The sequence below is a fragment of the Pelophylax lessonae genome (assembly GCF_965119305.1).
Source record: "Pelophylax lessonae genome assembly, chromosome: 8".
In the NCBI taxonomy this organism is placed as follows: domain Eukaryota; kingdom Metazoa; phylum Chordata; class Amphibia; order Anura; family Ranidae; genus Pelophylax; species Pelophylax lessonae.
Window position 1 is genome coordinate 113,002,544 of NC_138775.1, and position 21,628 is coordinate 113,024,171.

General features: G+C 45.1%; 1 protein-coding gene across 1 annotated transcript in view; it reads right to left on the minus strand.

The window, feature by feature from the left end:
* CACNA1I (calcium voltage-gated channel subunit alpha1 I) overlaps window positions 1-21,628 on the minus strand; it is a 2,042,880-nt gene that overhangs the window by 2,005,731 nt on the left and 15,521 nt on the right. The window contains exon 2 of the mRNA XM_082266478.1: window positions 5,174-5,307. Within this exon, the coding sequence (XP_082122604.1) occupies window positions 5,174-5,307 (134 nt within the window). The remainder of the gene's footprint in view (window positions 1-5,173; window positions 5,308-21,628) is intronic.

Sequence of the window (21,628 nt, forward strand, 5' to 3'; positions counted from 1 at the left end):
TTTGGAAACTAAGAGAGAATCTGACCGTAGAATAAAACAGAAAGTTGACATATTAGCAGAGGCACTGACAATAAAAACTCAGAAAAGCAGAGTACACGCAGACAGGGATCAAAGGAAAGAAAGAGGACGTTGCGGAAATACAGAGAACACTCAGACAGGGAGAAAGCAATGTGAAGAACAAATTAACTTTCAGCTAATGTGAGAAGCAAGTTATAGGGTATCCAGAAGAAAAGCTCAATTGTGCCAGGAGACTGTAAAATACCTGGAGTTCAGGGTGCCACAAGGCCAGAGACAGTTGGGAAAGGGCAGGAAAGAAGCTGTTTTCCAGATCCCTACCCCAACCTGGAAAAAAGCAGAATTCTGCTGGATTTGGATACTAGACTTTGCCACCAAAGCCAGGCTCCTCTAAAAATTCACAAAGGGGGAGAGAGAGAGACATTTCTATGGGAAGAACAATAGCAGTGGGAGTCCTGACACAGTACCTGGGATCATGGCAACGCCCTGTGACGTACCTCTCAAAACAACTGGACACTGTAGCACAGGGTTTACTCTTTGCTTAATAGCTGTGGATAAGCTATGCAGTGCTAGCAGCAGCCATATCACTTGTTTATTGTTATACATGTATATTGATAGCGCAAGAGTAACACCTCAAGCACAGGGTTGGCCACCTTGCCTGAGGGCCATCGCAGCAACAGCCCTTTGGTGGTCAAAGCTGACAAGCTATCACTAGGTCAAGAATCCTATTTCCGAGTCCCACACCAGGTACAGGCTTTGATGGATTACAAAGGAAATCACTGGTTCACTAACAGCCGGATGGTCAAATACCAGGCCATGCTGTGTGAAAATCCTCAAATTTATCTAGAGACTGTTAATACCCTAAACCCAGCCACTCTGATTCCCACCTCACCAGAACCTCAGACACATGACTGCCTTTAGGTAATGGAGGAAGTCTATGCCAGACTTGAAAGACAGCCCCTTGAAAAAGCCAGATGTTGAGAACTTCACTGATGGCAGAAGTTTTTTAAAGTATGGGATCTGCTATGCCAGCTATGCAGTGGTTACACAGGAGACAGTGATAGAGGCAGGAGCCTTACCACCAGTGGCGGCCGGCCCATAGGGGGCACAGGGGCGCCGCCCCCCCCCCAAAAAAAAAAGAAGGAAGAAAAAAAGAGATTAAAAAAAATGTGCATTTTCAGCCCACTAGGGGCGCCGGACCTAGTGGTGGGTATGGGGGGTGGGGATTTTGACCCCACGTGAGCCGAACAGAGGCGCCGATTGGCAGCCTTCTTCGGGTCATCGGGGTGCAGAGCAATGCGCCCCGACACTCCCCAATTTATTGGACTCCAGCCTGGACCAATCACAGGAGGACATCCCGGGACAGTCCTGTGGTCACGTGACACATGGGGCGGTGCACTGCCCCGGCGTCACGCCCTTCCCGCCCGCCGGCACAGAGAGAGGGGAGCCACGTGAGGAGTTGGACGGACTCCACTGCAGCACTCTACCATCCAGCACCATCCTCCATCCATTGCCACTTGCCAGCCCACTAGCCCAGTACAGTACTGTCTGCTTTGAAGGGGGCATGCACGCTGGTCTCTGCATTGAAAGGGGGCATGTATGCTGGTCACTACATTGAGGGGCATGTATACTGATCACTGCATTGAAAGGGGGCATGTATACTGGTCACTACATTGAAAGGGGGCATGTACGCTGGTCACTACATTGAAGGGGGCATGTATACTGGTCACTACATTGAAAGGGGGCATGTACGCTGGTCACTACATTGAAAGGGGGGCATGTACACTGGTCACTGCAATGAAAGGGGCTTGTACGCTTGTCACTGCATTGAAAGGGGGCCTGTACGCTTGTCACTGCATTGAAAGGGGGCCTGTACTGTGGGATTTGTGCTAGGGGGTCTGTACTGTGGGGTTTGTGCTAGGGGGCCTGTACTGTGGGGTTTGTGCTAGGGGGCCTGTACTGTGGGGTTTGTGCTAGGGGGTCTGTACTGTGGGATTAGTGCTAGGGGGTCTGTACTGTGGGGTTTGTGCTAGGGGGCCTGTACTGTGGGGTTTGTGCTAGGGGGTCTGTACTGTGGGATTAGTGCTAGGGGGCCTGTACTGTGGGATTAGTGCTAGGGGGCCTGTACTGTGGGGTTTATGCTAGGGGGCCTGTACTGTGGGGGTTGTGCTAGGGGTCTGTACTGTGTGATTAGTGCTAGGGGGGCTGTACTGTGGGGTTTGTGCTAGGGGGTCTGTACTGTGGGATTAGTGCTAGGGGGTCTGTACTGTGTGGTTTGTGCTCGGGGGCCTGTACTGTGGGGTTTGTGCTAGGGGGCCTGTACCGTGGGGTTTGTGCTAGGGGGTCTGTACTGTGGGATTAGTGCTAGGGGGTCTGTACTGTGTGGTTTGTGCTCGGGGGCCTGTACTGTAGGGTTTGTGCTAGGGGGTCTGTACTGTGGGGTTTGTGCCACTCTCAGTCAGTGTATCCCATAATAGGGTATCTCTCACAGTATATCCCATAATAGGACCCCTGCTCCCTATTATGGGATATACTAGTACTGATGGACCCCTTAATATGTGATATATTGGGAGAATTTGTTCACGCAAGCAAAATACAGGGGACAAAATGGGTGGAGTCTATAAGGGGTTGGGCTTCTGCGAAATGGGATGGGTCAAAATAGAAGGGCAGGGTCTTGCGCTCCCCCATCTTAAAACTTTACCAGCCGCCACTGCTTACCACAGGGAACCTCTGCTCAGAAAGCTGAAATAATTGCACTAACCATGGCATTACAACTCACTGCCAGACCAAGACTGAATTCAGTGCTTCGTAATGATGCTATGTGATGCTTAGTCTCCGCTCAAACTCTTAATATGATGGCGTCAAAGGGGAGAATGTGGCATCAGCTGGAAAGCCTTCTAAGATGGTGGATAGCATAATTAGTAAAAACAAAATGGTTGATTCTGACAAACCCCAGTAGAACTACAAGGACAAAAACAGCCAAGCTGCAGCTGTTAGACCCCCCTTCTCTCTCTCTCTATCTCTCTCTCTCTCTCTCTCTCTCTCTCTCTGTCTTCCTGTATCTAACTAGAATACAGATAAGTGTGAAACTGCGGATGTCAACTGCTCTAGATAAGATGTTACAGGAAACATCTGTACAGAGAAAAATATACGCTGCTTGCTAGACTAGTTTGAAGGTCTTATACAAAGGAAAATATGTATCTGTGACACAACTGCTGATATATATGTGATGTACATGCCTATTTGGGCACTCGGCAATCTGACTTGAGTCTTTTTAGGTCTTCGTCGCTAGCGAATAAAAATTTTTGTTTTCCTGAAATCTGCGTTCATTCCTGGTTCCCCAAAAACTGTTTGCTGCTACAGTATGATACTCATACAAACATAACCAGTAGGTATTACAGCTTAAAATATTGCTTATGCTGCCCTCCTGCCTTCCTGTCTTTTTATAATTTGAGATATAGTACATCAGTCACCACACTAAAAACCACCATAATTTTAACTGATTTATTTTATTGATATACACTCACCTTTTTACACATTGAGGCCTTGGCATAATCATCTCCATTGTGAATTAAATGTAATCCTTACACTTTTGAATATTTATCAAAAGAAAATAGAAGCATTTTACTTAATCCTCACCCCCTCCTTTTGTTTGTACTCACAACACATATATGTTTCACTGGAATCACACCATATACATGCAGACATTATCAGTAATAGTACCATAAAAATAACATTAAAATTAGAAGAAACGTACGTGGATTACTGAAACACCCAATATACTACATAAATCCCTTACAGTTTTACCCATAATCAATATAACTAAAGTGGGTTCTTACCACTTTTTAATTGCGATTTTTATATACACAGCTTTCACCCTTTGGATTCATTTTGAAAATGGCTTTATTTATATTTTTTAAGTATTATTTTTTCAGCATACTGTACACCTTTCTATTTATTTATTTCTTCCACAATTGTTCACCAGAACCTGATCGCAGTCTTGCACAGTGAAAGACCATGACTAGCATTAAGTGTGGCCCCCCACATACTACATGGAGGCACATTTGCTAAATTAGTTTTCTTGACTCTAAGACTGCTATCCAGCAACCTTATAAATGTAGGTATATGCTTTCCACACGTTTTGCTATACCTTCTGTACCCATAATACTGAACACTATTTTTTCAAGGATCGCTCTCATGGCTTTTTATCTCTCTTTGTCTTCTTGTCTCTGCTGCTCAACTGGAGCACCACTGACTCAACTAAAAACTGTAAAGTCTCCAGTCTTTTTTTTCTTTCTCTGTGATGTAAGGAGCATATGTTTAGCTGTGTAGACGTACTGCTCCCAGAACTTCTACTACAGCCTATTCCTCACATTGAAATTGACCCTGTATGCCTAAAAACAGTATTCTCCAAGCGTTCACAACTCCCAAGAGAGCTGGAAGTGTAGTTCTGCAAAAAAAAGCCAATAATTAAAGAAGTTTTGAAAAATAGGACAATTTGTACCTGTTCCTTTCCCTGTAGCCAAACTTGTATTTTAATGCAGTGTGGGGGAGGGGGGCACTGTATGGATAAATCTAAAAGCATCCCTTGCATTAGAATACAACAATCCGGTGGGGTTGGGAGAAGGGATAGATTTGTTTTAGGGATTTTCTTTGCAGCCTGGTCTTGTTTTATTTATTTTTTTAACATGGTTACAGAGTTATTTAACCATTTAAGTCAAATGTGCACTGTGCAGTAACCCACAGTAATAGTTTTACTGCAGCCATGTAAAGTGCTGTAAGCCTCAGTTTCCTATAGCTAACTGTATTTTGCACACCACCAATGCATTCAGCACTGTTAAATAAAATAAGCTTGAAAGTGCTTTTTTTTAAGTTTTTAGCCTTTTTTTTTGCTATTGTTAATATCTATCTGTTTCTAACAGTCTGAATAGTACCATGAAATTGTAAAGCATGCTAATAGTAATAATAATGAAAGCATGATTTATATCTTCTACATTCCAACACTATAGTCGCTATCTCTCCAGTAATTTGTTTACTTCTTTAGTATTTGAATGAAGCTGTCACCACAAAGCTCTCATTTCTTTAATCTCCAACATGGCTTAATGAATTCCACTCTGTTTTAATCTGCTCATTACAAAGCATGCAAACTCTGACTTACCCAGCCATTACAATGAAGAAATCCAATCTGTTCCATGTATCTCCAAGATAACATTTTTTCCCAAAAATCCCCAAGGCAACCATCTTCACCACCATCTCCATTGCGAAGAAAATAAATATGAAGTCATCAAATACCTGATATCATTGACAGAAAAAAATAGGTTAGGAACATAGTAAGGACTTGCCACAATTACTTTGCACTTCGCAAAAAATCCTTCCTTTGAATGTATCTAAACCCCCAAAAAATTGATTTTTTTTTAATACAGACTTACTTGTAAAATCCATTTCTTGAAGTATTTCATGGGACACCGAGCCATAAATCATAACATATGGGTTTTATAGCCACCTACATAAGGACACTGGCAACCAATCAGAAAGGATGTCCCTCTATATAACCCCTGCCACACAGGAAGTACCTCCGTTTTGTAGCAAGCCATAAAGGCCCCATAAAAGAGGGGAGGGAGCTCTGCGTCCCATGATGTAGTTCAAGAAATACATTTTACAGGTAAGTCTGTATTAAAAAATAAATTTTTCTTTCTGTACATCACGGGACACAGAGCCATAAATCATAACATATGGGATGTCCCAAAGCAATGCATCTAAGGGGAGGGGGACACCAAAAAAATACAGCCATCCGACCACAAAAAGGATTACACCTCTGCCTGCAGAACACTGCGGCCAAATGCAGATTCCTCCTGGGTCCCAACATCCACTCCTTAGAAATGAGTGAACGTATGCACCGACGACCAGGTCGTGGCCTTGCAAATCTCAGCCATAGAGGCTTGATTGCAATGTGCCCAAGAGGCACCTACTCCTTTGGTAAAATGTGCCTTTACAGGAAAAGGTGTGTCAGGTCACCTGTGGCCAGGTGACAACTGCACCCTGTTGGAGGCAGGGGTGTAGCACAAGGTAGTTAACCCGATAACAGACTGCTGCGTATGGACCGGAACGTGAACCCAAGATTCCCCAGGGCGCTGAGTCTAAGACCCAGCAGGTGTTCACCAGAGCCTCTAGTGGTGAGGATGGACTTGGCTGCAGCTGGGCCCAGGTCATGACCCCTGGGGTCCCCCGGGCCACGCTCCGTAGGGAGAGAAGGGAAGCAGCCACTCAGGACATACGGAATGGTGATGGGTAAGCCGAGGTCGGAGTAACAGGCAGACGAGGGTAACCAAGGGACAGGCCAAAGGTCAGGGTAACAGGCAAACAGGAATAGTCAGAGACAAGCCAAAGTCGGTACACAGAAAGGTAGATGAAGCACACGGCAGACAGGAAAAAAGAAACAAACACTGTTGAACAGCAAAGCAGACTTGCAGTGCACTGGTTAATATAGACTTCCTGTGATGACCTGGGGTGAGGCAGTAACAGGAAGGAGAGATGATAAAAGGGAACCAGAAGTGAAGTCTGCCCTCTAATACAGACATGAAGGAACAGGTAAGCTGCCAAACATTATTGCAATTCCATGTCAAGGTGGAACCTTCCCTTCTAAATCATATGCCTGGGTAATAACCTGGTGAATCCAATGAGAAATCATAGATTTAGATGCGGCCAACCCCTTCCTGTGCCCTTCTGGCAGCTCTCAGTCTTACGAATCCAAGCTGAACTCTCCAAGTAAAACTTAAGTGCACGCATTACATCAAGAGAATGTAATAACTTTTCCTCCTCTGACTGAGGATCTGGTAAAAAGGAAGGTAGTATAATGTCCTGATGCAAATGAAAGGCGGACACCATCTTGGCAAAAAACCTGTGATGGAGAATCACCCTATAGCACCAAATTAAAAATCCCAAGGACATAATGGTGGCCCCACAGGTGGAAGCAAACGTAACATTCCCTGGACGAAGGTCTGAACCAACAAATGGGAAGTGATTGGTTCTTGGAAGAAAACCAATAAGGCTGAAATTTGCCCTTTAATATAGTGCTCAAGGTTAATTTCATTTCCACCCCTGCTTGAAGAAAAGCTAGAATTCTCCTGATGATATATTTGCAGGGATGCCATTTCCTGGCTTCACACCACGTATTGTTGGATTTCCAGACCCTGTAATAAATGTTTCTACAGACTGGATTCCTAGCATTTATCAGGCTATATACTGCAGGCCAGATACACCCCACTCCCTCAAGAATAAGGCTTCAATAGCCAAGCTGTCAAATTTAGAGACTGTACAGCAGGGTGGAACATCAAACCTTGAGAGAGTAGTTCCGGACGCAGTGGAAGGGCTCAAGGCCTTGTCACTGCCAACCTTTGGATTTGTGCATACCAAACCCTCCTCGGCCATGCCGAGCTCCCAGGATTACTGGTTTCCCCTCTAGATGGATCCTGCGCAACAGACGTGTTATCAGCTGCAGCGGAGGAAAGGTATAAATCAGGGAATACTCCTCCCCAGGAGTTACTAAAGCATCCACTCCAACTGTGAGTGGATCCCTGGTCCTGGACACAAATCTCTTCAACTTGTAGTTGAACCTGAATGCCAAAAGATCTTTGTCTGGGACCCCCTCAGTGTAGACAGATTGATTGAAAAATCTTGGGATGTAATGACCATTTCCCCGGGAACATCTGTTGACGGCCCAGAAAATCTGCCTGCTAGTTCTCTATTCCTGGAATAAAAACTGCTGTCAGGCATGGCACAAACTTCTCGTCCCAGGATAGGATGAAATCCCCCTCTTTCTGGGCTGACTGACTCCTTGTGCCTCCTTGATGGTTAATAAAAGTCACGGCCGTGGCATTGTCAGATTGCACTCTGGCATGGTGTCCCCGAAGTCTGGGTGTCCAGTATTTCAAAGCCCGACTGACTGCTCTGATTTTCAGAATGTTGATGGGGAGACCTCTCTCTACCCAAGACCATTTCCCCTGGACAGTGACTTCCTCCAGAACTGCTCCCCAGCTGGAGAGACTGACATCTTTCAGCTTACTGGAAGAAAGTATTTCCCCTTCTCCAGATTTCTGACCATCAACCACCAAATCAGACTCTGACGTACTTTTGGTACCAGAGACATGGACCAGTCCAGAGACTAAACCCTTCTGGATCATGTAGACAGAATGTTGTTCTGTAAGGGTCTGGCATGGATTTGAGCATAGGGAACTGCCTAGAATGCGGACACCATGGGGGGCATGGCCTGACTGCGATGGTGTGAGGACGCATCTCGTGTGAGCTCCTGCTTTCCTGAGCCCAGCACTTGACCTGCAGCGGCCGAATTTTGCTCACTTACCCACGGGCGATGCCACCGAAGAAGCGACCATCCTCCCAACCTCCCGGAGGGCTTTCCGCTTGCTCCACTGACCTCTGCGACCTCTTTTCAGCGACACCTCGGAGCCGCCGCGAGGCGGCCAAGATGGCGGCGCCCCGTTCTTCTCCGACCTCCACGCTGCTCCCAGGACCGCCTTCCTCCTCTGGATTGTCGCTGTCTCAGGTACAGGGGCGCAGCCCCAACCCCTTCTTGCCGTATGCTGCGGTTTCACCCCATTCCACTGACTCTGGGGACACTGAGGAGGACTGGGACCGGAAGGCCCACATTAAAGCCTTGCCGACTAAGACGGAGATCATTCATCTGATTAACACTACAGTGGAACAATTGGTTACTCAGGCTTTGGAGGGGCTGCGGGCTGATACTGAGGCCTTAGGTCACAGGGTGGCCTCTCTGGAAAGTGGCCAAGATGACCTTTTGCATTCCCTCTCCTCCTTTCAAGAGACTGCCTTTACACATGACACTGTCCTTAATACGCTTATGGACCAGCTTGATGATTATGAGAACAGGGACAGGCGCCAGAACATCCGTAATAGGGGCCTCCCTGAAGCTACTAGAGCCCCTGACCTGATCCCCTCTGTCCAGGGTATATTCCGCCAGATTTTGGGAAACAGAGCCCCAGAAGTCATAGATCTTTTGGATATACTTATCCAGATCATCATCAAAAAGGCATTTTCCCTGAAAAGGGAAGCTAGCGAGTAACCTTTTACATGGTAATTCCGCAGACCAGCTCTTTCACCAAAGGATTCTGTGCATATGCACTGTCATCAGAGCAACTCATGACATTTGCCTTATGGAGTCCATAAGAGCACTGCGAAACAAAATGCGAGGCAGATCTGACAGATCTTTCACAGACTCTCCTTGAAAAGGAACTGTCTTGGACACTTGCTTCATACGGTCTTTTAAAGACTGACACACTCCTATGGCCACTACTGCTGGTTGTATCACAGATTCTGCAACCGCAATGGAGGCTTCCAATAAAGATTCCAACCTCTTATCTGCTGGGTCTATAAAAAATCTGGGCATTATCCACAGTGCAGGTTAAACTCTTGTTAACAAAAGAAATGGCAGCATCCACAGTGGGCATATTCCATTTCTTAGTAAACTTTTCCTCCATAGGATACAATAGTGAAAACCTTTTAGGAGGAACACAAATCCTATCAGGAATCATTATACATTCCTTGCTCCAAGAGCAGATGTATGAGAAACGTCTGAGGACTATGAAGAGGGCAATGAGCCTAGAGAGGAAAAATAGACTTCAGCTATCTGTAAGGGAGGAAACTGGTGTCCATACCGGACTATTTCAGTAAGAGACTGAACCAACAATCTCTGGGTTTGAGAGGCTGACACAGACTCCTCTGATCCTGACTCCCCAGAAGTGGAAACCCCAGCTTGACCTTCTATAGGGTCATCATAAGCTACTTATTCCACATCCTCCGCCCAATCCTGAACAGAATTCAGGGTGTGGCTCAGGTAAGGGGGATCTATCACATTTACTCCCTCCTTGTGATGCTGCAATAATGCCAGCAATCTTACCCTCAATGCTGGCTAATGTCGACGCCAAATCGTCCTTAGTGACGTAGATTGGGGCAGAAGCACCTGGAGTAGCTACTATGCCTGACAGCAATAATGGCTCAGATTGGGTAGTCGCCTCTGGCTCTTCAGGGTGAGTAGACACAAAGGAAGCACGGCTAGAACCTTAAAGACCTGGTGGTGGCATCACAGTGCCCCTTCCAACTGTGCCCCCTCCAGCCTTCTTCGGGGCAGACATTGTTTTATAGCAAGACAAACTTGAGGTACTAACTTCAGTGTACCCAAGGCTTGTGCGAAGCTTATACAGCTTATCACACACAGCACTGATTATCCCAAGATACAGGATCTGTTTGCGCCAGTAACATACACCCACAGTGACTCACGCAACTCAGCTGCTGCTGCTCTGTGTCCCCTTCAGCCTCAGCAGAGGCTAGCGCATTGGAAACAGTTCATTTTAAATTGCACCCATTTATGCTGTACGGCGCATGCGTGGCGTGCTATGTGGCATCCACATGCATGCCCATCGCGTTCAAACATGCCCTTCATGCGGCGTACGCCTGCATTAAAAGGCAAAGATTCTCATGCTTGTGAATAGGCCTTCGCCACAGACACGCTATCAAGGGATGAGACCAACATGCAGGCGCCTATGCACCAAGGCAAAAACAGCAACCACATGGGGTGAGAGCAGCTTAGGCTGAATTTTGTTTGTCACAGCTAATACCTTTCAGGTGATCAGCCCAGGGCAAAAAAAAAAAAAAAAAACCAGTGTGATAACAATAGGCAAATAAATGTTTAAACAAACTTTGCATCAATCTCACAACTGCACAAGCTCATATAATCACAATTGATACAATTGGCACATTTATTCCCTGAGGAAAGGCCGGAGCTTTCAACAAGATTTATTTTGCATAGCTTAACATCCATTGTCCCATGCACACATTGGTTTGTCACAGCTGATACCACTCAGGTGATCAGCACAGGGTGAACACAGTGTGTCAGAAAAACAAGCAAAGAAATAATGCTTAACAAGATGTATTTTGCCTAGGCTTAACATCCATGGTCTTGCTGTATGTGTAAATATTTTAAATTGGACTTACCAGTCCTGCCGTAGGATTCTGTTTGAAACAGCAATCCAATCTTCACCCTTCACGGCGAGCTTTATCTTGGCGACCTTCAAGGAATGGGTTGCCTTGTTTTAGAGGGGCCACGGCCTTGGACATGTAGAGCACCCTGCATGGAGCGCCTTTGGGGTTTGGTATTCCAAAGGTCCGGATCCCAGGGTCCAGTGCCTAAAAAGGACAGCATTACAGGCTAAACCTTGTATCTGCTTCCCGAGGCTCAGGTACTGTCTTTTTAGTCCATTGACTGTTTTAGATAGATCTGATAGCTAACCCCTTAGATTCAGTGATCTTTGATTGGGGTATATAGCATATCTTCTTTTTCTTGATGAAAAATGTGGAGAGACTCTCCACTGTGACCATCACCTTTAGACACTGGCTAAAAAAACGGAGGTACTTCCTGTGTGGGAGGGGTTATATAGGGGGCATCCTTTCTGATTGTTTGCCAGTGTCCTTCACCTGTAGGTGGCTATATAACCCATATAAAATATTATAAAACAGCGCTACCAGGCGTGTGAAAATAATAAATAAATAAACATGAAAATAATAAGTAAACATGAATTACAAATCCATAATATAATAAAGTGCACTAGTGACAAAAATCTAGACCATTCAGTAATACTGATAATAGTAATAAAGTGCACCAGTGACAGAAATCTAATACCATACAATCATATTAATAACAATAAATATTGTAAGGTGCCAAAAAAATCTAAATGACAATAAATGTTCTAAAGTGCAAAAATGTGCAATGAGTGCCAAAGTGCTAAATCCGGTGCAGTCCAAAAAATATATATACAGTCCACTCAAATAAAGTGCTTAATACAGTGCTTGAAGTGCTCCACACAAGTGCCAAGTGCTTCCAAAGAGACCCTTTTGGGGATCCACTCACCAGACTTAGGATAAATCTGAGCCTTAAGTATGCATATATAACCCATATGTTATGATGTATGGCTCTGTGTCCCGTGATGTACGAAAATAAATATAATATCATAAAAAATTATAATAGATTGCAGCTAACCACTCCTTAGATGTAGTGGCTGCTTCAGTTTTCTTTTTCCATGCTTCTCCTTTATTGTCACCTAGTTTCAGTGAAAAAGTAACACTTTCTGTCTTAGGGTGCCAATGCCACTTACTGTACTGTACCTATGAAGGAACAGTGTTGTCACCCTAGGACATAATTACAGCCATTGCTAAAGTTTATCGTTATAGACAGGAAGTGGCTACAAAGAAGCTGTAGAAAATTAGCAGTACCAAGGTGCAACAAAGGATGGAAATAATGTGAACGTAAGTATTCAATACAAAAAATTGCAAAATAGATGTAGTTTAGTTAGGATTTTCATCTGCTTTAAAGTAACACTGTTAGGTTCTAAAAAATGCATCTGACTAGTGTTGAGCGAACACGGACTGTATTATTCGTGTTCGTACCGAATAATTGGATTTTTGTTACACGAACACGGACCCGAAAACTTTACTGTATGTTCGGGTTTAAAATCCGTGTTCGGTCATTTTATTTCCGGGTTTGTATATATTGGCGCGCTTTTAATGGCGGGCTTTCAACAGCCAATCAACAAGCGTTTAACTGGTGTGCCTTAAGCCATCCCAGTCATGCCTATAAATGTATTAGTAGCTGTGATTGGCCATCTGAAGCATGTGACCAAGTCTTTATAAGTTTGAGACCGAGCGCCGCTGCGTCATTCTGCTGTAGTACAGGGACAGAGCACACATCATACGTGCTGGCTGCCGATTAGGGACAGACAGTCATAAATTATATTGCGTCCGAAAATAATTCAGAATCAGGGACAGGTCGGAGTGCTGCAGGCAGGGCGAGTTGTTAGGGCATTTTAGGGCGAGGCTGGAGATAGGCAGGGTCAGTGTTCTACAATCGATTTTGCTGTGTGGGGGGTTTGCAGTGCCAGCAGTGACCGATCTTATCGATCATTTTAGGGCGAGGCTGGAGATAGGCAGGGTCAGTGGTCCACATCGATTTTGCTGTGTGTGGGGTGGTGTGAACACAATCTTTTTGCCCGCTGAGGAGGAGGGAGAAAAAAGTATTTTTTATCAGTCAGTTGTGTGCAGTATTTTTCCTTCAGTGCTGCTGACTGTGCTATTATTGAGTGATTTCAAAATTTATACACTTTTTTCTATTCCACTATTCAATATACACCCTTTTGAGTTAAAAAAATTAAATTGTGGCATAGTCTGTACTAATCTATTTAAAAATTACAAACTTAAAAGGGGAATTTTCTTTTTTTTTTCCCTCCATAGCCTGCAGCAGAGCCGACTGATATAAGACACTGCTGTTCACATGTGCTATTGAAAAATCACCAATTTTTAAACAATTAAATTGCGGGATAGTCTGTATCGGTACGTGTGAGATACACCTTTTAAATTTTTGGGGCGCATCTCATACCGCCGAGGATTGCAGGGTGCTTCAGTTTGCCTCCTGTTCGGAACTCCTCCTACTCCTCATCCTGCCTTTGGGGGTACAAAAAATAGTAATCGGGGCCTAGTCTGGGTCTGTACGTGTGAGATACATACACCTTTTGATATCATATTTTCTATTCCGCTATTCAATCTACACCCTTGGGGTAAAAACAATTAAATTGCGGGATAGTCTGTATCGGTACGCGTGAGATACACCTTTCCAATTTTTGGGGCGCATCTCATACCGCCGAGGATTGCAGGGTGCTTCATTTTGCCTCCTGTTCGGACCTCCTCCTACTCCTCATCCTCATCCTGCCTTTAGGGTACAAAAAATTGTAATCAGGGCCTAGTCTGTGTTTGTACGTGTGAGATACACCACCGTTTTGTAAAATTTTTCCTATTCCGCTATTCAATATACACCCTGTTTGAGTGTAAAAAATTTAATTACGGCATAGTCTGTATCGGTACATGTGAGATACACCTTTTTAAATTTGTTTGGTGCATCTCCTTCCACCGCTGAGGATTGCAGGGCGTTTCAGTTTGCCTCCTGTTCCGAACTCCTCCTACTCCTCTTCCTCATCCTGCCTTTAGGGTACAAAAAATTGTAATCGGGGCCTAGTCTGTGTTTGTACGTGTGAGATACACCGTATTATAAAATTTTTCCTATTCCGCTATTCAATATACACCCTTTTGGAGTGTAAAAAATAAAATTACGGCATAGTCTGTATCGGTACGTGTGAGATACACCTTTTAAATTTGTTTGGCGCATCTCCTTCCACCGCCAAGGATTGCAGAGCGCTTCAGTTTGCCTCCTGTTCCGAACTCCTCCTACTCCTCTTCCTCATCCTCCCTTTAGGGTACAAAAAATTTTAATCGGGGCCTAGTCTGTGTTTGTACGTGTGAGATACACAGTTTTTTATCCTTTTTTCTATTCCGCTATTCAATATACACCCTTTTGGGGTAAAAAAAATTAAATCGCGGCATAGTTTGCATATTTGACTGTGAGATACACCCGTGCGATACTGTTGTTGTTTTGTTCCGCTATTCAATAAACACCTTTCTAGGGCAAGATCATAAATTAAAGAAATATGAGGAGACCGTCAAATAGGGGCAGTGGCCTGGGTCGTGGTGCTGCTGGTAGAGCTCCTGTTGCAAGGAGAGGATGTGGTCGATCTGTGCCAGCTACACGCACAAGTGAAACACCTTCCTCAAGTGTGAGTAGGCGACAGAACCTGCAGCAGTATTTGGTAGGGCATCATGCGCCTCTAGAAGTGATGAGGCCAGAAGAAGTACAGGCGATAGTAGATTGGGTTGCTGACAGTGCCTCCAGTTCCTTCACATTGTCTCCCACCCAGTCTACTGCAGAAAGGTCAGATTTGGTACCTGCAGCCAATGTCCAACCGTCTTTCACCTCACCCCCTTGCAAATCAGGCAAGCAGTCTGAGCCCCCAAGTCATGCAGCAGTCTCTTCTTCTTTTTGATGACTCTGTCAGCAGGGTTTCCCAGGGCCATCCACCTAGCCCTGCCCCAGAAGTGGAAGAGATTGAGTGCAGCGATGCCCAACCACTTATTTCTCAAGATGAGTACATGGAAGGACCATCGCAGCACGTCTCAGATGATGACGAAACGCAGGTGCCAACTGCTACGGCATTCAGAATTGTGGAGACCGACAAGGAGGGCAGGGGTGAAGACTGGGTGGAAGATGATGTGGAGGACGATGAGGTCCTCGACCCCACATGGAATGAAGGTCATGCAAGTGACCTGAGTAGTTTGGAGGAAGAGGCGGTGGTCACACAGAGCCACCAGCACAGCAGAAGAGGGAGCAGGGTGCAGAAGCGGAGCGGCCGTGCCCTAGACACTACGCCTGCTACTGCCCAACGCAGCAAGGAAACGAGCGCACCAAAGCAAGCTCAAAGGAGTTCTCTAGCGTGGAAGTTCTTCAGAAAATGTGCTGAAGACAGGACACGAGTGGTTTGCACCCTGTGCAATCAGAGCCTGAAGCGAGGCATAAACCTTCTCAACCTGAGCACAACCTGCATGATCAGGCATCTAAGTGCAAAGCACGAGCTGCAGTGGAGTAGACACCTTCAAAACCAAGAAAGGTCTCTGGCTCCTCCTGCTTCCTCTTCTGCTGCATTCTCGGCCTCTCCATCCACATCTGTAGTGATACCGGCACCTGCCACCCCGCAAACAGACGATCTGTCAGCAACACCACCACCTGGGTCACCAACCATCTCCACAATGTCCCGTGGAAGCGTTCAGCTTTCCATCTCCTAAACACTTCAGAGGAAGAGGAAGTACCCCCCTACCCACCCGCGATCCCTGGCCCTGAATGCCAGCATTTCAAAATTCTTGGCCTTTGAAATGCTGTCATTCCGTCTGGTGGAGACGCACAGTTTTAAAAGCCTTATGTCGGTGGCTGTCCCACAGTACGTCGTGCCCAGCCGCCACTACTTTTCCAAGCAAGCCATCCCTTCCCTGCACAACCAAGGGGAAAAAATCAGGTGTGCACTGCGCAACGCCATCTGTGGCAAGGTCCACCTAACTATCGATACGTGGACCAGTAAGCACGGTCAGGGGCGTTATATCTCCCTAACGGCACACTGGGTAAATGCAGTGGCGGATGGGCCTGAGGCGGATAGCAATTTGGCGCATGTCCTTCCACCACCGAGGATTGCAGGGCGCTTCAGTTTGCCTCCTGTTCCTAACTCCTCCCACTCCGCTTCCTCATCCTCTACCGCCTCCTCATCCGGTCAGCGTAACATCTTCACCACCAACTTCAGCACAGCCAGGGGTAAACAACAGAAGGCAGTTTTAAAACTTGCCTGTTTGGGGGAAAAACCTCACACCGCGTAGGAGTTGTGGAGGAGCATGGAACAGCAGACAAATGAGTGGTTGCTGCCAGCGAGCCTCAAGCCCGGCCTGGTGGTGTGCGATAATGGGCGAAATCTAATAGCAGCTCTGGGCCTGGCCGGTTTGACGCACATCCCTTGCCTGGCGCATGTGCTGAATTTGGTGGTGCAGAGGTTCCTTAAAAATTACCCCGATATGTCAGAGCTGCTGCAGAAAGTGCCGGCCGTCTGTGCGCACTTTCGGCATTCTCACCCTGCTGCTGCTCGCCTGTCAGCGCTGCAGCGTAACTTCGGCCTTCCCGCTCACCGCCTCATATGTGACGTGCCCACAAGGTGGAACTCCACCTTGCAGATGCTGGAAAGACTGTGCGAGCAGCAGCAGGCCATAGTGGAGTTTCAGCTGCAGCACGCACGTGTGAGTCGCTCTGCGGAACAGCACCACTTCACCACCAATAACTGGGCCTCCATGCGAGACCTGTGTGCCTTGTTGCGCTGTTTTGAGTACTCCACCAACATGGCCAGTGCCGATGACGCCGTTGTCAGCTTAACTATCCCACTTCTATGCCTCCTTCAAAAAACGATTCGGGCGATGATAGAAGAGGGTGTGGCACAGGATGAGGAGGAGGAGGAGGAGGATGAAGAGGTAACATTTCCAAGGCTTTCAGGGCAGTCATTCGCAAGTGGCTCTGAGGGTGGGTTCCTGCACCCACAAACGCCAGGGACACAATTGTCCAGCAGGGGCACAGTTCTGGAGGATGAGGAGGATGAGTAGGAGGAGATGGAGGAGATGGAACCATGTTCACAGCAGGGTGGCACCCAGGCCAGCTCATGGCCATCACTGGTGCGTGGCTGGGGGGATACAGAGGACACAGACGATACACCTCCCACAGAGGACAGCCTTTCGTTGCCTCTGGGCAGCCTGGCACACATGAGTGATTACATGCTGCAGTGTCTCCACAACGACCGCCGAGTTGCCCACATTCTAACTTGTGCTGATTACTGGGTGGCCACGCTGCTGGATCCCCGTTACAAGGACAACGTACCGTCCTTAATTCACTCACTGGAGCGCGATCGCAAGATGCGCGAGTACAAGCGCACGCTGGTAGACGCGATGCTGCTGGCATTCCCACCTGACAGCGGGGCCACAGTGGAAGCACAAGGCCAAGGCAGAGGAGGAGGAAGAGGTCGCCAACGCAACCAGGGCACCGCCAGCACCTCAGAAGGCAGGGTTAGCATGGCCGAAATGTGGAAAAGCTTTGTCAGCACGCCACAACAAACAGCAGCACCAGCAGCTCATATGGAACGTCTTAGCAGGAGGCAGCATTTCACCAACATGGTGGAGCAGTATGTGTGCACACGCCTACATGTAGTGAATGACGGGTCTGCCCCCTTCAACTTCTGGGTCTCCAAATTGGGCACATGGCCTGAGCTTGCCCTTTACGCCTTGGAGGTGCTGGCGTGCCCTGCAGCCAGTGTATTATCTGAATGTGTATTTAGCACGGCTGGAGGCGTTATCACAGACAAGCGCAGCCGCCTGTCCAGAGACAATGTGGACAAGCTCACGTTCATTAAAATGAATCAGGCATGGATCCCACAGGACTTTTCCTTACCTTGTGCAGAATAGAGATGGATACCGACCTTACCCAGCCATTGTTCTATTTTTGATCTTTCTCACTCTTTTGGGGTGTACCCTCATTTAAAATGACTGAAAAAAAGCAGCGTTGGCTACTTGTCCTCCTCCACCGCCGCTTCCACCTACACCGCCCATAGGTGTGCGCAGCCTATTGCATTAGGGTGTGCACCCCAAAGTTTAAATACACATGCATGTGTTTGCCTACATGTATATGGCTCCGGTACATTACTCTCCCTGCTGGCAAAGTGAAATAGAAGTGTGTGGCACTTCTCTTATGGCAGAGCAGGTCCGAGGGAGATCTTTCCCATCTCCTCACTGGCAAACAGAGCGATAATGCTAATGTGCCCTAGGTGATTAGGGTGTGCCCAAGCACACCCGGCACACCCTGTGCGCACGCCTATGACACCGCCACATCCACCACCACCTCAACCTCCCTCCTACTCCATATGGGCCTCGTCCTTCACAGATGAAGAACATTGTTTTATTTTTCTGTTTTTTTTTTGTTGTTTTAAATTATTTCCCTATCCACATTTGTTTGCAGAGCACTCGCCATGCTCTGAACTACGTTTTGCTGCCATTTTCAGCACTCTAGCCCTTTCCATTGGTGTTTTAGAGCCATTTGAGTGCCTGAAAGTTCGGGTCCCCATTAACTTCCATGGGGTTCGGTGTCTGGGTAAAGTTCGGAAAAAGTCCGGGACACGGACACGGACTTTTTTTTCAAGTTCGGCCAAACCCCCCACGAACACGGACATCCAGGTGTCCGCTCAACTCTACATCTGACAGTTCCTTGTACAAGAAGAGGTGGTATACTCACTGTAGTTCTATCCTCCAATCTTACAGTACTGAGTAGTGATGTAGGGAACTTCACAACACCACAGGAGATTCAAACATCCAAGAGTCCAAAAATGCTAAAGACATTGGTGAGAGCCTACTTCCCGCAGGAGACATGGGCCACCAGGTGAGTATACTACTTGTATACTTGCATCCATGTTTTGAACACAAGAATGAATTTAATATTGATATGACATGGATATGTAAGGATACTGTATAAAATGTTACTGTCTTTTCATAGAGGAAAGCTGTAATGTCTTCCTAGGCCCTGATGAAGCAGAATCTGGGAAAGCACGTCAGTATATGAGGACTTATGTTACCAGCAGTTACATCTGTTGTATGATATGTACACAATGATCTATCAACACTAATATTGGTTTTAATATTCTATATGTATATTGGATACAATTCTTTTAATACATTTTTGTTATCAATAAATTGTACAATTTATATTTCCTAAAGTAATTGCATTTCCATGTTACGTGTACTGTTGGAGACCAGATATAGTGAATGCAGAGTCATGAGTTTAGTAACACTTTAAAATAAGCTCATGGCTCTCCCATACCTTCCAAATTCCAGGATCACAACATAGGGCTTCAAAAGGGTGAGCAAAACCCCTCATTTATTGGTAACTCTAAATAGATGCACTGTAAAGGAATTGAAAGCATCTCTGACTGACAATTTTGGGTACTTTCATTTTTGTTTCACAGGCACACGCAGTTTTGATGCTGGACATGTCTGGTATATATTCACTCTGAACACTAACTCCTGTTTTTCTCCTCAAAAAAATGGAGAACAGGTTGTGTTTGTGTGGACTTAAATTCATTAGTATGATTAATTACTACCAAAAGATAGCTCTACTGGCTACTAAAAGCAAAAAGCTTTACTTCTAGGGTATTTTGTTATTATTATTCTATATATATATATATATATATATATTTAGATCTTTTTTTTTTTTATTCAATCATGTGACCGCCAGAGCACCAATCGGCTCTGTGTGGACATGGGCAAAAAGGCAACAGCACACTACAGTGACATTAGACACAGAGAACGTGCTCCCTCCACATATTACACATTGGTTAGGCAACAAGTGAATAATGAGCAATATCAAGGTATGTACATCCATTGAAATTATGGTATTCATGATTTTAGGGGTATTAAACATTGCATATATGTTAAAGCATTGGCAAAAAGTTTTAGATACACCGTCTATCCAAAAATGCAGATTCCATTGTGCGAAAAATAAAAAAATAAATGCTCCAGAAGAAAATTCTAGGTGCTTTAATTTAGAATTTCACAAGGTCGCTTTAAGTACTTTTCAAGCAAACAAGAGTAGTGGGCACTAGGGATGGGCTGAACACCCCTCTGTTCAGTTCGCACCAGAACATTTCGAACAGGGAAAAATGTAATTTAAGTCTTTGGGACACAAACATGAAAAATCAAAAGGCCTCAATTTAAAGGCTTTTATGCAAGTTATTGCTATAAAAATGTATGGGGACCTGGGTACTGCCCTGGGGGACATGTATCAATGCAAAATGTTTTATTTTATTAAAAACTATTGTTTTTAAAGGAGCAGTGATTTTTAGTGATGCTTAAAGTGAAACAAAAAAAAATGGAAGAAAGTGAAAAATTGTAGCCCTCAACAATTAGATATAAATCACAATTAAATTCCAATGTGCAAAAATCGTGCAAAGAAATAAAGTCTCTAATGTCCAAATCGATTGGGTTAAACAAACAGCCAATATTAGAAACATAGACTTGATAGGAGTGATTCTTAGAACAGCCTTCACCTCCACACGATCACCCAGTGAAATGTAAAGGTACCGCTTACCAGAACCACTGGACCCCTTGATTATTGGGGGTCAGACACGCTTAATAATCCACATCAATTCGAGCTTGTAGATCCCACTCTCTCACAGGCATGAGTGTAAAGCCAAAACGATAGAGCATTCTTGGAACCAAGTCATAAATAGGGGAAATGACAAGACAGGCTCTCATGGTGCAGTATTACTCATTGAGGATCATTTTATTGAGATAAAATGCACTTCAATCCAAGTAGATAAACGCCTTAAAATCAGAGCCAATTGCTGGGGATAGGAGACGCCGCTCCACGCTTGCGCTCCTTAGACCCGGAAGTGTACAATCTCACGTTCCCGACGTACGTTTCGTCAGTCAACACTGACGTCATCAGAGGATCATGTGACCGTACTTTACCACATTGTATTTATGGAGATCATGAACCGCAGATACCCAATCACTTCCTTGTTTAGATTTTCTGAACCGCCCAAACCTCACGGCTTGTTTAGTTCAACCCCCATGTTACGGATACTCACTGGGGACATTTTCTATTTGTATATTCAGATATTTGGCACTGGCATTAACGTTATATACTGCTATTCAACGCAAGCATTAATGCACTGCATTTTTATTCTTAAAAAGCAATAAATATTTTAACCAGAAGCCATATAGTTCAATTTAGGAAGTGAATTGGAAATATCATAAATATACATATTAAAATCTACATATTAAAATCAATGATAAATAAATATTAAATATTAAATTACCAGAATTTCATCCTATTAAATGAGATATACTTTACTAAATATGAATATAAAAATTGTAAAAATTAAATATTAATATAATACCTTTACCTAAATCTAAAATGGACTGGAATAATGTGGGATAGTTATTTAAAATGTTAATTATTAAAAATCAGATATGAAACAATTAAGGTCTATATCAATATTCATACCTGCAGGATATAAAGTATTCATTTTATAGATCCATTCAGTTTCATTCGTAGAAACCTTCTGTGTCATATTGC